This window comes from Drosophila sechellia, chromosome 2L, assembly GCF_004382195.2.
Source record: "Drosophila sechellia strain sech25 chromosome 2L, ASM438219v1, whole genome shotgun sequence".
In the NCBI taxonomy this organism is placed as follows: domain Eukaryota; kingdom Metazoa; phylum Arthropoda; class Insecta; order Diptera; family Drosophilidae; genus Drosophila; species Drosophila sechellia.
In genome coordinates this window covers 14647267-14664233 of record NC_045949.1, presented here as the reverse complement: position 1 = coordinate 14664233, position 16967 = coordinate 14647267, and the positions used below count along the sequence as shown (strand labels likewise).

The 16967-nt window shown below is 39.2% G+C and overlaps 1 protein-coding gene across 1 annotated transcript in view; it reads left to right on the top strand.

The window, feature by feature from the left end:
- Window positions 1-16967, top strand: part of LOC6611317 (neural cell adhesion molecule 1) — a 64620-nt gene that overhangs the window by 6236 nt on the left and 41417 nt on the right. The window contains exon 2 of the mRNA XM_032723169.1: window positions 2518-2983. Coding sequence (XP_032579060.1) covers window positions 2779-2983 — 205 coding nt within the window. The 5' untranslated portion in view covers window positions 2518-2778. The remainder of the gene's footprint in view (window positions 1-2517; window positions 2984-16967) is intronic.

Here is a 16967-nt window from a genome sequence, read left to right as displayed (position 1 = left end):
AGATCCTTGCCCCGGGCACTTCAGTTGCCCAGTTCTCCAGTCTGTCAGCCACTGAATAGAAACAGCGACAGGCCACTGACGACGACTGCATGCAATAAAATGTGTCTATCAAATGTATCTCTTTATTCTAACTCCAACGTTACGTATGCTTAATGCCCTCTTCTCGGTAACTAGCTGACTTCGCTTAGGCCGTAGCTTTACTTGTTAAAGGAATATTCTGCTGGAAATTTATATATTAAAAGTGACAATTGAAAAATTCTGATTTAACCACATGTATGGAAAAAGTAAATGTAAACTTACTTCTACTACTTTTTAAACGTAATACAGCTTGACTTGCTTAAAATTCCTATACGAAGAATTAATAATCTGTTTTCTAAAAGATTTAATATGATAGAAGACAATTTTCCTACAACTGCTTTTTTAATTATAGAATATGGAAATTTTCATTAAGACGCATCAAGGAAATTCCATATTCGGACTATATGCCCACATTGTGCAATGTTTTTGGTTTTTTTTTCGGTTTTCTTTGCGCTGCCCCTGGACCCGGAACCTGCCCCTCTATGTTTGTCTATTGGTTGGATGGCTCTGTTGCTGGTCGCTAGCTCGGCCGGCCAACGTTTCCGTTTCCGCTCACTGTACGCCATGTTGATTTTGCCATTTTCCATTGTTGTTTTTGTTGCTTGTTTTGGACTGTATGTGCGCGTCCTTTGTGTGGGTTAATGTGCGCACTCGACTGTGCGCAAATTGCTCAAGTGTAGTTCAAGTTGAGCCGCCATCTCTCCTCTTGCACTCCCCTCACAGTTTATATATTTGCAGCCATTTTTTCCGACGAAGAAAATATAAGCAAATTTTTTTTTATAATTGCCAGTCGGACCATTAGTTTTATCATTATTATTTTCCTGCTAAGGGTGGTGCAGTTCTTTTGTTAATATTATTATTATATTGCCTCACATTGGCACCTTTCCGGCGGTTTCCTCTTGTCGCTTATCTCTTGCTCATAATTTTGGTCGCTTATTGCGCTGTCTTACATTCTTATCATTATTAAAGGCAGGTTCCACCCTCCATTGCCAAGTTGACGACACTCGACGGACACGTTGACAAAATGACAATGGTATAAATGGGAGGAGAAGCAGGATACCAAGTGTGGGATTCCTTGGCACGGAAAACTTGAAAAATTTCGACCCATCTTTGGGTTGATATTTTCCCACCGCTTTCTAGCCTATTGATTTGCCTTTTTTTTTGTTTTGCTCTATGGCATCCCAGGGCTAACATCTTTTCCATCATTATTCATGGAAAAGGCACAAACCTTCTCTGGCTACCTTTTGTGTCTGTTTATTGGCGGTACCTTTTCCTCCTTTGTCAGCATTTCGTTCCCCTGCTCACCTCTGGGTTGCTCCATACCCCTTGCTTTATATGTATATTTGCAAATCATTATTATTTGCTGGGGACATCTTACCCGAAAGAGAGATACATGGGATGACTTTTTTGTTCTCCAGTTGTGTGCCAATTTAAGAACCTTTTATTTTATGTCAGTTATTTTGTTTTTCAAGGTAAAATACCATATTTCTTGTCCTTTGTTGAATATTGCTTATGGCGAATTTTATCTTTCGCTGCCAATCTAAGGATGGTTAGAGGGCAAGTCTAGGGGTTTGGATGAGTTGGGGTTTGATGAACGGAAATGGAAACTTTTTTGTTTGGCTCAGTACCTTATCTTTAACTTCAGCAAACTGTACTGTTTATTTATTTTATGAAAAAAAGAGAAACATAAGTATGGTATTTTTACTTCGGAAGCATTTTACATTTTATTGTATTAAACGTGGATTTTACAAAAACCTAAACTAAATAAAAGAGAGTTTTTAAATTTGTCTGAGCTTGAAAGATAGTTTTCCTTTATATATCTAATTTCATTACATATATTAATTGATCGTCATTACTTAAGGACACATTTTAATTAGTTTCCATAAGCCATCGCCACTCTGTTACAAGGTGTAATCCCAAAAAGAACCAAAGGTGCCTTATTACGTAAGCCACCGGTTTCGCCAACAAAATTAAAAGTTTAGGGCTCGTAATATTTTATTATTCCACTCTAACCTCTCGCTTCAATAATTACACTCTTTAAATTCCATGACTAATGTTGTCAAACCACCTTTTGATTCACCTCCACAAGCGGCCAAACTTTCCGGCAAGGTGACGAACTTGCTCATCTCTCTTTGAGAAACTTTCTTGGCCGAAATTGAGTTTTTCCCCACCCTGTGAACATGAACATCTGTGTGAGGTCTTAACGGGGCGCGTCGCCTTACAACTCGATAATTGCGGCTTCAACTTGACTTTAACAAAAAAACATATATATATATATATACATATATACATATATATATATAAAATGGAAGTGGAATAAAAGAGCAAGGAAACTTGTTCAACTTTTTAACTAGCCTCCAAACTAAAAACTTTTCAATACTCAAGCCAATGGAACCAATGGATTCACCTCATCCTCTTGATTTTTTTTCTCAATTGCAGCTGCTGCCACCGAGAAAAGCAGAGACAGGAGAAAATCGAAAATGTGCTTCCATTAGAAGGACGGACGGAAAACTGAAACTGGTGAAGTCGGCGAGAAGAAAGAAAAACTGCAGCGCCAAATCTGCAAACCAAATCCAACTTAAGTCACATCAAATTAAAATCAACAACCGGGCGAAGGTTGAACGGAGAACGAAGATCCAAAAGGAAAATTATAAGAAAAATATATATATAAAGACAGGGAAGGCGGGAGAAGGGGGGAAAATGAAGTGCAATAAAAGTCAAATGGCCACGTTAACAATGTGGAAAATTTTTATGGTCCTGCTTCTGGCCATGGCACTGCTAATGCCGGTCACATTAGCGCGCCTGCATTCCACTTCCGGCGTAGGAATGTCCGGCGGAGGCAGCAGCATGGGTCCTGGCGGAGGAGGATCCGGCAGCGGAGGCATATCCTCGAAGGATTCACACGGTAAGTCCACCTCTATCCCTCTTAGTTATTACACTTTCTTTTTTTTTTTTGATTATTTTAAATGGCCGTGGCTGCAGGATGCTTGGACCTTCATCCAATCCCTGCCAAGTCCAATAAATAAATTTAAATATTTAACTAACCGGCATTCGGACTAGGAACCACTCGCGACTCGTCGGGTGTTGCCAAAAAGTACAGCAAGTAGTTGAACTCTGGGAAAGATGGGAGCTTGGTGGTGAAACTTTAACACCTCGTTGCAACTGGAGGCACGTTGTCCTGGCACGTGTCCTGGCATTTATGATTTCATTTCGCTCCGTTGTAAGTTTTGCCCCGAGTGCAGCTGCAAGTTCCACAGTACGAGTAGCTTCTCGTTTGGTTGCCTCTCTAAACTGTCCATTAGCACCCAAGCAAATGCTTATAGAATTTTGAACAGGATGGGGCAGCAAAATAGGTAAGACCCCAGATGAAGGTGGCAGCACAAAAAAACACGTACTTTTAAAGTAATGCGATCTAAGCTAATGTAAAGCGATGCTGGAAGTTTGGACATATTTGATTCATATTTGACAAAGTTATCAGGGGGTTTAATAATGGAAATGGCTAAGATTTTTAATGAATAATAGGCACCTTCTGGATTTACAAGCGTATTAATAATATATTTCTGGAGCTTTTGTACATGTGTTAGGAAGGAGTGCAAAAAATGCCACAAATCAAAGCCATGCTAACATGCGCAGTTGATTGAAAACTTTATTTCCAAGATTTTTGCACTTGTCACACGCGCTCTGTTCTTCACTGCGGTGAATGCCAAGCTAAGCTCCCTCCATGGAGAGATCTTGGTAAAGTCTTGGGCCGGCATGGAAAAAAACAACAGCTTTTAGGTGTTTTGAGCTCCGAAGAGCTATTTGACAAAACTGCCAGACCAAAAGCTGGGGCTATTTGTTATGCCCACAGGATGTAGGAACACACACGCACTTCTGGTAGCAAGGTGAACTGTGTAAATCATTTCCACTTCATGCGCTCTCTAAGCCAGACAGTGTCAACAAACTGTGGAAACAAAAAGACAGTGAAGCTGGGAAAGGGATAAGATACCTGTGTTGGCCATGGAGCTGGAGCCGAAGGGAACAAGCATTATGGAGCATTAAAAAGTACAGGACCAAGGGCAAGGACCGAGAGGGAGCGGGACAATCTCTTGGCAGTCAAAAAGTTTGGCCGTTTAGAAAAGTGTCAAGCATTTTATCACTCGAAACCTACCACCCGAAAGTGGCCAACAACAACAGAGACCATAATAAATCTTTAAGGAGTTGCCTGGGAAATCCTTCGCCTGCTACAACTCCTTTTGTCCCCATCTCCACCTCCTGCTAATGCATTCTCGCTAAACAGGCGGCCAAAAGTATGCAACGAACTGGGAAAACTCGACTGACACACTGACTAACTGACGAATGTCCTTTCTGCTGACTCCGCGCCAACGATTTTCAAAAACTTGTCAACGCGCCGAGCTGCAGCAGTTACCGTATGCTTCGCGGACTGGGAAAAGAATGTGGACTACGGGGCCAGTCATCACATCACCTTCGCCGTATTTTCGGGCGGTAAACTTTTGTGGCACGTTTTGGTCGCCCAAAAAAAAAAAAATAAAACAGAAAGAAATAGAAAACTTTAGCAAAAACAAACAAGCAAAGGATCTGACGATTGACGCTTTTTGCCGAAATTGTATCCTCGAAACGATGAAGGATTAACCCCTCATACGGCGTCCAAGCAAGCCAACCGCTAAAATTGCTTTGTGTGGCTGGAAATTGAGTTGGTTTTTTATAGTTGACTTCAACATGTTGCATTTTCACAATGCAGCTTATGGGTTTTAGTGGCCGCTGACAAGTTTTATGATTTTTCAACCAACCATCTTGATAAGTAGGAATGTTCTCACCTTTTCAGAGCTCAGTTTTATTTATTCAGTTATGTATACGAACGTAATGAAGAGGTTTTGGTTTGAAAGCTTAAAGTTTTAAATCATTTATATGAAACTTGATTCTATATTTACCCCTTAAGGGTATCAAAACTAAAACATTTCCAGGTATTTGATCCAGCAACCACAAGTTAGGCTCTATAAAAATACCTTTTCCAATCAAATTGTTTGAGTTTAAGTGAGTGACAAACCCGTTGAGGGGAAGTTGTAAAGTTCACAGTGCAGGGGGCAACTTCAAGGGATGAATTGACAGCAGGTTGACAGGTGCTCACAGGAGAACAGATGGGATTGAAGCACGCCCACGAATCTGTGGCATTAATTAATAAAAAAATGGGGGGGGGGGGGGGGTGAACTCTTTATATTTGTCACTTTTTATAATGGGGGCGGCGTAAATATTTAACACGGGATTTATTTACCTTTTTGTATACTCACAGACCCTATATTGATTTCAGTCAGAAGCTGGTAACTCAGAAAAGCAGACATTTGCTACCTTTATATGGTACATACGTATAGTTTTGATCGCTGCCATAGAAAATTCTAAAAAAATGGGTTGGTTGGAATGCAAAATTTCGAAATTATTATGATTAATATTGGAATATTGGTCATTGAAAAATTCTGAAAAATTTAAACAATAATTGAAAAGGAAACATTCTTTAGTTGCATCCGAAGCTAGCTTTCTTTTTTGATGAAATATATAATTACTTGAAGGGCATTTAAGCTTCAGCTTGCCATCTTCAGCTTCCTTTCTAGCTGTAAGTGAAATTCAAAGATTTTCAAAAGATTCAAAAACAAAGTACACTTTTCTTACCCTTTTAATGAATATTTCTCTTCGCTTTGGTGAAACTAATATGGTGGTTTGATGGGGGAAGGACTCGCTGCATTTTTGGCTCTTTTGTGAATTTTGTCGCGCAATTTTCGCCAAACATTAAAATGCAGCAGCAGCAAAGGCAAAAAATTCAAAGCATGCGCAACAAAAGCTTTTAAAACAAAGGCTTGCCCAAAATTTCAAAAAAAAAAACGTTAAAAGCATTTTGAGCGACAAAGGCGTAGAACGAAGGGGCGTGGCAGAAAGGCTAGACGAAAGATCACAAAAGCTTTGATACATGAAAAGTATAAACCGTACATTCTTTTTGCACCTGCTCTAGACACGGTTAGAAGGAAAATTCTGGCCAAAAGCGCGTAGAAAATGAAAGTTTACATGTCCTACCAAGGCGTCTTTTTGGTTGTATTTGTGTGTCTTAGTTCGTCCAAAAATGTACTACGACAATTTCAAAAGAGTCGCCTTGGAAAAGGGTTTACGAAAGACGAAAGGGGGAAAGGTAATAGAAACCAACTTTCGGTTCCGTTGCCTGGCCGCCAGTTCTCGCATTTTTGTGACTTTCATTTGCGATAAATTATTTTACGGTGTTATTACATAATACATAGAAAATGAGAAAAGGCATGTTGGCCAAAACGGGCTGCTGCGTTGGTAGAGCAACAAGCCAAATGAAAAATATCGCATTTTCAGAGGTGTTGCCAAATTTATATATTTAAGGTTGCCACACTTTAAAAAACTGCTGGGAACAGTAAGGGAATCTTAAACTTCTAAGAATATGTAATTAAATATATCTTGAACAATTTTAATCCTTAATTTTTGTCGTGATTATTGTGAAGACTTGAATAAAATAATGCATCAATTTAAAATAATTAAGTCCTACCGTTTATAACTAATTACAATAATATGAGTGTTTAAGAATATAGCTTTTCCCGTTCACGATTTCAATTGTAATTTATTTGAAATCTAAATCAATTACTGTTTTCCAAGAAATTCAATCATTGCCCACCTGAGCCAAGAAACATTTACGTTCATGAGTTGATTCCATTCATGAATAAATAAAAATACGTTGAATCTAGGCGAGGCAATTTAAAAATAGGACAAACACTGTTACCCATACAATACATAGCTTTGCCTATTTAAGGGTTCAGCAATAGGTAATTTACCCTCAAATTGAGTACCTGGAAGTCCATACGAACAACCCCTTTAGTTTGTTGCTACTCTTGATGATGATGAATTCGTGCTTGAAGAACTATATAATGGATATCGTGTTTTATAATTAATATTTATGGCCAGCAAACATACGACGAAGTGGAGGGATAGGGAGATCAGGCTGGAAATAAAACAATATAAGTGTGAGAAGCACAAATAAATGTATATAGCGAGTCAATGTACTTGACTTGACCATACCTACTGTGTAGAATTACAGATGGGGTACTCCGCCTCATTTCGTGCTGGTTAGTGATTATGTAATAATTAACTGTACATTAACTATTTGTAACCATGAAATTCCGCAGGCAAGTAGCACCCAACTTAGCCGAGCTATCTGCATAATAAAGGATTTAGGTTCGTGTTTTGACTTTAACATGATATGAAAACCAAATCTCAAAGTATTTATCATATTTACAACGACTAACTAATGCGCTGCATGTACAGTTTATTTCAGATTTTGTTCATATATAGTATTAGAACATAACTTTTTGACTATGTTTTTATTCACTTTGTTAAATAACTAAAAAATATTGCGAGTAAGTAGGTAACCAATCCTCTTTGAGCGTTTCACCTGAAAGAAGCCCCAACTTGTGTTAGAAAGTCATATAACTAGCTTTTAGGGTATTTTAATGGCCTTAAGCAAATATTTATATTTAATTTTTAGTGCACTTTTTACGTGAAATTTAACACCAATATAAAAGCCCAAACAGCTGGGGCCGAGCAAAAAACTCGTTTGGACATTTGGAAGCACACGCTGCGTATACGTAATGGCAATTGAAACCCCGTCTGTTGGAGGTGCGCTAGTGTGAGGTGGGGGAAAACTATAACAATAAATCTTATTTATGTCTTTTTGTGCGATTTTTATGAGCTGATTTTTGATACCAGCTGAATTTTGGCGGGGTTCACTTTTGTCGAATTACTGGAATCGAGCAAAAAAATGCTCGCTATAAAATACAAATGCTAGTGCGGAGGCGGAGGAATTTGTTTCAAATGCGTTGGTCATGCTCAGGCACTCCACCATTTCATCATCGTGCTTGGGGAAACGAGTCTTCTGTAATCTAATTTAAGCTGCCATTAGTGTTTAACACTGGCGTGGCCGACGAGCTTCTCCCAACGAATTGCCTCTTCATCAATCAAAGGCTATGAACTCCGGCGGAATGGGTAAAAAGTTGGGGTGCCTGTGTGCGTATGCTAGCTGCGTAATTTAAGTTGTGAACTCGGGCAAAACACGCGCCGGGAGCCTCAAAAATATGCTTTGAATGTGCCCCACAAACATTCACTTGCGGCATGTGTTTCTAATGGCTTATTGGATTTTTATTCGGAGGGGAAACAGGAAATGCCAGCAAAGCTTTTGCTCGAGCAATGTTTGTTCGCCTAAATTCCCAAGCTCTGATTCGTAGGAGGGTTATGAGATCAAAGAAAGCATACGAAAATAGTTCACTGCAACTAAATACATATTGCATGAAAGTGTTTCTGCTTTCCAATTCTTGGGAAAATGATTGGAGCCATTATCAAAGCAGGCTATCTGCGAGTGCTTGCCTTCACCAAATCGATTAAACTGTCAAAGGTCCAAAGACTGTTTCTTCGCCAAAGTTTCATTAGCTGTAAGCCGCGTTAAAAGTTTGTTTAGAAGGCCAAGAGACAGGGCGAAAAAGGGGCTTACGCATTTGCATACTCTGTAGTAATTGATTCCTAAACTTGACACCTTCGCCTTCGGTTAAGCAGCTTAGTCGCAGAGTCAAGAGTTGGCGACCCCTTGTCTGATTGGCCACCCTTTTTCGCCGACCTTTTATTGATGAGCCTAATTTTCAGAACAACAATATTCCCTTGCCATAAGGTAATGCTATCTGGCTCATTAAAAGATTTAGCAGAACGAGCTTCTAGCATTTGATTAGGCTCCTTGTTGTGGCCATTTAAATGCCATTCCGTCTGGCGCTCTCTTCTTGCTTCGTTGCAATTAGATTTAAGTGCGGCTGGCTCGCTGGTAAATATGAACAGCAAAATGCTTTTAATTTATTGCGACACTAATATACATTAATGTCTTGGGCCAACTGCTAAAGAACACCCCGAGTGACACGGCCTGGGGTCACCGATTCTCTAGTCGTCCAACCAAGCCCGAAAACGCCAGTAGCTGGAGTGAAGGAGACCGAGTCGTTTGCAGACACAGTCGTAGACACAATTAAAAGTCCATGGCCCAGAGAAATGTTAATGACAACAGACTGCCACAGAGTGGACTAGCAAGAAGTTTAGTATAAGCCTCAGTCGGCGACTCTGACCCTCCCATTTTCGCTTGTCCCTCCCTCGCGGTTCCTACGGAGCCTGCAAAAATTTCCCGAAACTACCGTAATTTGCATATTTTAAGTTGACTTTTATTGCATTAAAAATGGTAGTGGCTTTGGCCATTGCGACCTCAGATCTCAGGGTGTTGGTCTTAACCGAAAAACCCATCCACAGTGGTTCAGAGTTGGTGAAAACTAGACTTTTGTGGATATAAAAGGTTATATAACTCGGTATCTCTAGGGGGAGATGCAGTGAAGGCTAGAAACTCCTGTTTCGTGGTTATTTCATATGAGTTAACTGACAGAGGAATCGCTTATTTAAAATGCTTGAACAATTTAATATAATTAAATTACACACATATTTAATAGCATTTAACTGATGACCCTTGACCTTTACCCAATGTTCTCGTCCGTTTTTGCCTTGACTGCTATTGCCCCTTCAGCATTTTGCTACCACTTGCTATTCTTTCCACACTGGCTGACCCTGTGGAAAACTTGTAAGAGACAGATTGCAAAAATACAATTAAAATGTTTTAGCGAAAATTAACTGCAGTTTAAATAAAATGCTACGTTGGCCAGTAAACTACGCAAACCAAACGGCTATGGCTGTTGATGATGACGAGACTGTGTACTTTAGTGATGTTTTCCTTTGGTGGTTTTAGTGGTTTACGGTTTTACGTTAAGTATACGCACCGAGTGCATAGTCAAGTTGAGCTCACCTGCCCAAAGGGCTGAAAGATGTTTGCCCTGCCCTAGGTGTCATGCTTGGTATGGCTTGGAGGGGATTTTGCAATTTGTTGGTCTTCTTCTCGGTCGTCGACAACATCGTCGTCATCATCATTATCATCAACAGCTGCTTGTCTACTTGCTTGTATTTTGTTGCTGTTTTGCGGCTGGCCTAGAAAGTTAATTGAAAAAAAAAACCGAACAAAATACACCGTAGGAGAGCCAGCCAAGCGGATGCCTCTGTGAAAAAAGGTTTAATTTAAATAAACTGCAGAGTGGGCCGGCTCTATGAGGTTGTTGTGGTTATGGGCCAGTCCAGGTGTTTCCGACCTGCTGTGGCTTAGCCGTGCAACCAAAGACGTTTAGACGTTTTTAGTGCCACCTCCAAGGAAACTTGAAATTGCCAAGGTAGCCTGAGGGATTATAGTGGTGGCCATCGAAGCCAATTCAGCGAAAGACTTGGGATTAAATATAAATTGATGAATTAGTGGTTGTTTCTGGAAAAGTTATCTAACCTACTTTACGTTGTTAAATAAAAAGCCAAAACTTAAACAAATTATTTTCAAAGTTTTGGCCACTTACATTTCACTAGTGTGACCTACATGTGTTTTCTTTGATTGAAATTTCAAAAAGCCATCATCTTTTGTTTTACCACTTGAAAACAAATGCTTTGATTTTTGGCAAAATGCAATTCGTAATGGAATTAAGAATTTATCAATTCTTTTCTGTTTATTTGAATCAAAAATATTTTCCTATCTTTGCTTTGTGTTCACTTAGTCTATCAAATATTACTGACAATGCCTTCCCCAGATTTATTGTTTCGAATCCCAAAGCGGCTTTCAAAGTCCAATTAAACTTTAAAAGTCAATGCCAGGCACGGCGTCGCTTTCCTCTGTGTTTCCCTTTTTGTACGTGATGTATGCGCAATTTAATTTTTAATTGCCCAAAAAACGTGCATATACATACAACACTTTACGTATTCTGTGGAAATTATCGCACTGCGACAAATCTACAAACAAAAAATAGGAACTCAAGGCCCCACACGTCTATAACCTTGAACCTTAGTCGGAAAAACAAGGAGAATAAGTCGGAAAAGTTGGAGAAGAAGGAGCAGAGAAATGAACAAGAGCCTTTGGCCTTTGTCGTAACTTAATACAAGGACATTGTCTCCGTCTCTTTTTTTTGTCGCTGCTGATGTCGCCTGTTGGCGCCTAAACGTTGGTAATGTATAAATACATACTCTACTAAATAGAGAGGGTTGTGCAACTTTTACCCTTTTTGGTCTTAAAATATGATATATAATATTTTATTTTAATAATTGTTTATTCTTCAGCTAATTTTCTGTTTGTACTCAATGTGTTTTTCCTTATTTATGAATATAAATTTGAATAGTATCTTAAAATAGCAGAGTTCTGACTAACTAGACTAAAGTCTTATAACACCCTATATATATATATGAGGGCATTCCAAGTTGTTCTTCCTCCTTTAGCACTTTGCCTCGTGTCCTTTTGAATATTTGATATTTTTGGCCAACGTTTAAATTGCGCTTTGCACTAATAAGCAAAAGTGTCTAACGTAGCGTAACTAAATGCGAAAGGCAAACATTTCATTAACAAACACGCACCAAAAGGATGGCAGGTCCTGGGGGTGTATTGGGCGTATAAGGATAGGTTGACAGTTATGTGTGCTTTGTATATATTTATACCATCTCTGCCTCTGTCTTGGTGCTTGGCTTTAGCCAAAAAGGGCTGCCATTTAGCCAGTCTCGCACACATGTTCACACACCCGCACACAAGTCCTTTGTGCCTTTTGCTATTTTTGTAGAACTTGTGTGTCTGTCTAAGGGTGTGTTTTCAAATTTCATAATATCTTTCATTTCATTCTTTTTGGCTTTACTTTATTTTAAGCTCTTTGCTTGATTAGAAGGTGTTGGCGTAAATGTCCTTTGTCGCTAGGTCTGTGCCGTTGTGTACACTTACAAAAACGCCGTTGACTAAGTAATATATTCAAATATTAAATGATCTGTATTCTAATTTGAAGTTGATTCCTTTTATTTATTAAGTTATTTAATATTTATTTTTTGATGAATTATACATTTAGTTGTCAAGCTATGATTTTGGTTTCCGTTCCATTTTTCCAGGCTGTGAATTGCAGAATTTTATACCTCTGTAGAATTGTTAGCTCCGAATAATATTCCCGCTGTTCATGTGTAATTTACATATCCAAGTGTCGGGTTTCCAAGGTGGCAAAAACTTAATAAAACTTCACAGGGCTCTCGCCCAATGGGGTATATATTTATATATGCGTGAATCAAGCTTGGCTATGCAAATAAGTGGCTTCACCTGAATATGCATCGAAGTCGATGATTTGGTTTGCCTCCTTCCACTCCTTCAGGTACATCTCTCTACTGGCGGAGGATACATCATGATATTACTCCACCTTGTCGTAAAACAAACTTGGTTCAATCCGTCCCGACGAATGCCCTGAATGAAATATTTTTATATATATGAATGTATATATGTATATTCAACCACAATCAAATTCATCCACCCGCCCGCTGGGTTACATAAGCCACATAAAACTCAGCTCGCTGTTGATTTCCCGGCTCTCCAAGCTCTCGGGGTGCGTTCAACTTTTACGTATTCAGGCAGCTATAAATGTCATATTTTATCTGCTCCCACAACTACTCCCGCTGACACTGCCCGAGTCTGCAGCTAAAAATAACAATTTCTAGGGCAAAACTTTATTAAAAATTTATTTAATGTTTACCAGAAGCAGCAGGTTTTTGCCATTTTACGCTTTTAAAGTTCGGGGTTGAGTTGTGAGGCCGACAAGTAGGCAACGCTTGGGGTTATTCAGTTTATAGATGGGGTCAGATTAGCCAAGGGCGTTTTTAAGAGAACATTTTGCGGGGGCCGCAAGATCAAAGCATCCGAATTAGCCACTGCGCTGATAGAGAAATATAAATTTAAAATTGAAATCGTTAGGTTGGCTCGAAGGAGAGCTAAACTTGTAAAGATTTGAGGGCAAATTGAGCAGAGCCCAGGCCACCTTAACCCAAATTCCCAGGACGGGTTGTTCGTGCTGGAGCCAAGTTTGGTGACTCGTATCATAAATCTGTGTTCATTAAACGTGTGTGGCGCGCACAGCACCTCCGACTAACTTTACCGCTCCACCCACACACACACACACACATATAGAGCAGCCAACATCGTAACATCGTGCGACCTAAAAATGCAAAAATCAATATATCAGCAACTGAAGAAAAAAAACCCACTCAAAAACGTGCAACATTTACAACAAAATTTTATATTGTACAACGGATCACACACATAACTATTTTGCATAAAATAAAATTTGTCGTTCTGGGCTTTACGTATTTTTGGTGTGTGTGGGTGTTTTATTTTGTTTTTTTTTTCCAAGCAGAATAGGACTCAACCTGGCACTGATATACACAAAGCACGTATGTGGAATGTTTCGGTTGCCATTGTCCTTCCGTATGTCCTTTTGTTGCTCGTTTGTTTGTCGCCCGGAGACAAAAGCTAAGAGGAATCTCTGTCAGTCAGCCGTTTTCCATTTCTCTTTCGGAACACACACATTGACCCAAATTTAAACAATTGAATCTCAAAAAGAATAAAATAATAGTATAGCTCTATAGTGGCTGCAGATATGGCTAGAAGAGCAGCGACAATGTTGACGACAGGAAAACTTTTTAAAAAAACTTCCAACAGAAGCGAAGGAGGAAGTGAGGGTGACAAAATTAGGCTGCCACAAACTCCAAAGAAAAAATTCAAAAAATAAGACAGAAAACTGACATTTTTTTGTTTAGTAAGTTTTTGGCGAATGAAATTTCTGGCACAACCGCTTGTGGTCTTGCAACTCTGATGACTACTGTACTTCGCCACTATTGCACCCTACTTTTCGTCAACTCTTGTTGTGTCTGAATATTCATATTTCTGGTGATCTAGAAAAAGTTATGAATTATTAAATATGCATACAATTATATCTCTGTCTCGTCGGAGCGAAAGAGAAAATTCCATTTTTCGTGTGAGGGGAAGTTACAGCTGGAATAACTACAACTCCGACTGCAACTCATATTCAATGCAAATGCTCCTCTTGTTGTTCTGCAGCTTAGGTGCATAGTACTGTCTCATTCGCTCTCCTCTTCTGTCCCTATTCCACTCTAACACAGTCTGACAATTTGTCATACGGGGCGTATGTGTGATATTTGTCCTGTGCAATAATGCGTAGCCAAGAGCTGTTGTGAAATTAGGTGACACAATTTCACTCTACTCATAGTTTTGCTTTATTTATGTTCTGTTTTTGTTTTTCGCCAATTTAAAATGCACTTTCTGATGGTATTTGAAACGAGAATTGTTCCATCAGACTGCAAATTGTTTTATAAAACTAGATTTGAGCTTGGTACGTTAAGGACAAATGGCTATAAGTTTTGAGTTCAGAAAATAACTTTAAATCATTTAGGATTTACTTAAAAGTCATAGATTGTGTACAAGCTGTAATTGAAGGTTTTCATAAAATCTTTTGTTAGTTTAAACAATGAGGCATGTAACTTAAAGTATGTGCAACTTCGTTACTGCTTTCATGGAAATGCAGCTCTTCAGAATAACTCTTCATGGATGTCATAATTTAATCCCCTTTACTAAATCCCGTGCACACACATATATCCTCACAAAACATCTCTGAGCCCAGGAAAAGGACTCATAATAATGAGTTAGTTTGTCCTTCTGGTCTAAGCTGGCTGCTCTACCGCCTCGACTTCTGCTGCCTCTTCAGAAAGCGGAAGGCTAACAGGAACAATGACCTTTAACGCTCTTTTGCTATTAATGATATTCATGCTGGGCTATTTCCTGGTCTGGACCTCAGCTTACTCTCCGCATTCCTGCTTTGTTTTTCTGTTGTCGCCTGTTTTTTTTTTATCCTGCCGCTCCTTTATATGATGTCCTGTGCTGATGGTGGAGAGGAAATAACTTACAATTGACCTCGTTAGTCGCCGTCTCATGTGTGTGCGAGTGCCGGAGTGTCCTCTTGCTGGCTAGTTTGACTTTAGTGTCGTGACATCCCAACTATATTATATCCTGATGGTGCAGTACCTCATGGACAGGATAAACGAGCCGGAGCAGAAGGAGAGCAGCTAATGCTGATTCAATTACGATCACGGATGAAGATGGACCAGATCCAGATGACCCCATTCTTTACGATATAATTTTACTCTTTCTTTTACAGCTTGGCACTTAGCTTGGGATTTAAAGTTTTAAGAGTGTTATAATTATCTTCTCTGCAGCTTCCCGAGACAGTTAATTAAATTTAAGTCGCAATTCGTGTATATTTCCCTGGCAGAGATGAGTATGCTGGTGTTTATAAGGATTTCCTGCACGCACTTACGGCTCGCAAATAAATTAAAAGTAATTGTGTTCGGGGAGTCGTCAGTGTAAATACGCTGCTCCAGCAGAGCTAAACAAATCAACGCTCACTGCAAAGGCATTGGCCCACTGAGAAGGATCCCCCCAAGGACTCAAACAACAAAAACATAACATGTTATCTTTTTTTATGACGGTTTGGTTTCATTTTATCCTTATTTTCGCTATTGTTGTTTATTATGTATGTGCTATATGTATACGCGTATGCCGGTGGTTTCCAGTTGGAAATGTAAACATGTCCTTACGCGTATCCCTGTATGAGAGTTGTGTGCGTGTGTGTATGTGTGTGGGCTGTCAAATGTCATTGCCAGTTGGTTATGTGGCTTTCGACTCCGCAGAAGCATCGGTGGCATCGGCGACAGCAAGAAACAACATTGCTGACACATAACAATAAAATAGAAATTTATATTTTTGTTATTATTTGATAAACACTCTAAACTTCAGTCGGGTAGTCAAGAATTCACAATCGGGCAAAGAAAATATTACGAAATCAATCATTCAAAATCAATCATTAAAATATTTTAATCATATATATATTTTTTTTCTTTATAAAATTATGTCATTTTTGGTAATAGCCTAAAATATAGCGTATTTCGAGCTTGCAATCAAATGAAAAGTATCTTCAATTTGTTTGGCATAGGCTTTCGACTTAAAGAGCAATCTCATTTCATAATATTACACATAGGACCCAATATACCCTGGCTTTTTCTGTCCTCCTGCCATAAGCCGTTCGGGGTACAAAAGCCATCATAATAACTACACATCGGTGTATCCCGTTGGTTTTCTTTTTGATGCCATCGCTGTTGGTTGCTGCTAGCGGTGTTGGTGTGGTAAGGTCACAGGAAAGTAGGTTGAATATTTGCAATATTTCTGCCCCGGCCCCTTTAAACCTATTGCCGCACAAGTGTTAAAATCGCTCATCATGTCAGCTCGCACAGCTGCCGGCAGAAATCCTGCGGGTGAGGGGTTGGTGGTCTTTGTTGCTGCGAGGGTTCGCTATTGAACTTTATGGCCATAAAAGCGGGAAGTATATGGAATGGATATTGGATGTACACATACATGTATGTAAACATATAGACTCTACTGTGTATTTATATTTCTACTCGTATGCCTTCTGTGCTGACAATCGCTGTGTTATGCTGAGCTAAACATTTCGAGGCAGCATCTGTCTGCAATTGTAGTGGCATTTTAAGTCTGCTCAGATCATCGCCAGACTTAACACATAACAATTGTGGACAGTATTCGTAATATTCTGAAACCTCAGCGGTCGTCCTATTGGGACATAAAAATACATACAAATAAATCGATATGAACTGTAGATATAATATTGACCGCTTATAGAGCTTATGCTGGCCTTGCGATAGATGAATCTGTACAAATAATCCATGAGTGATAGGTAGTATCATAGTTACTCATATTTACTTGGTAGGAGTAAATAGTAAAAAATATCAGTTAAAAATTGTTGCTTCGTCTTTAAAGATATACAAATGATTTAAGACTAGCGCTCGCTAAAAACTTTTCAAACTATTCCAAATATTTCTGTGCAATTTGTGTTCATATAAAC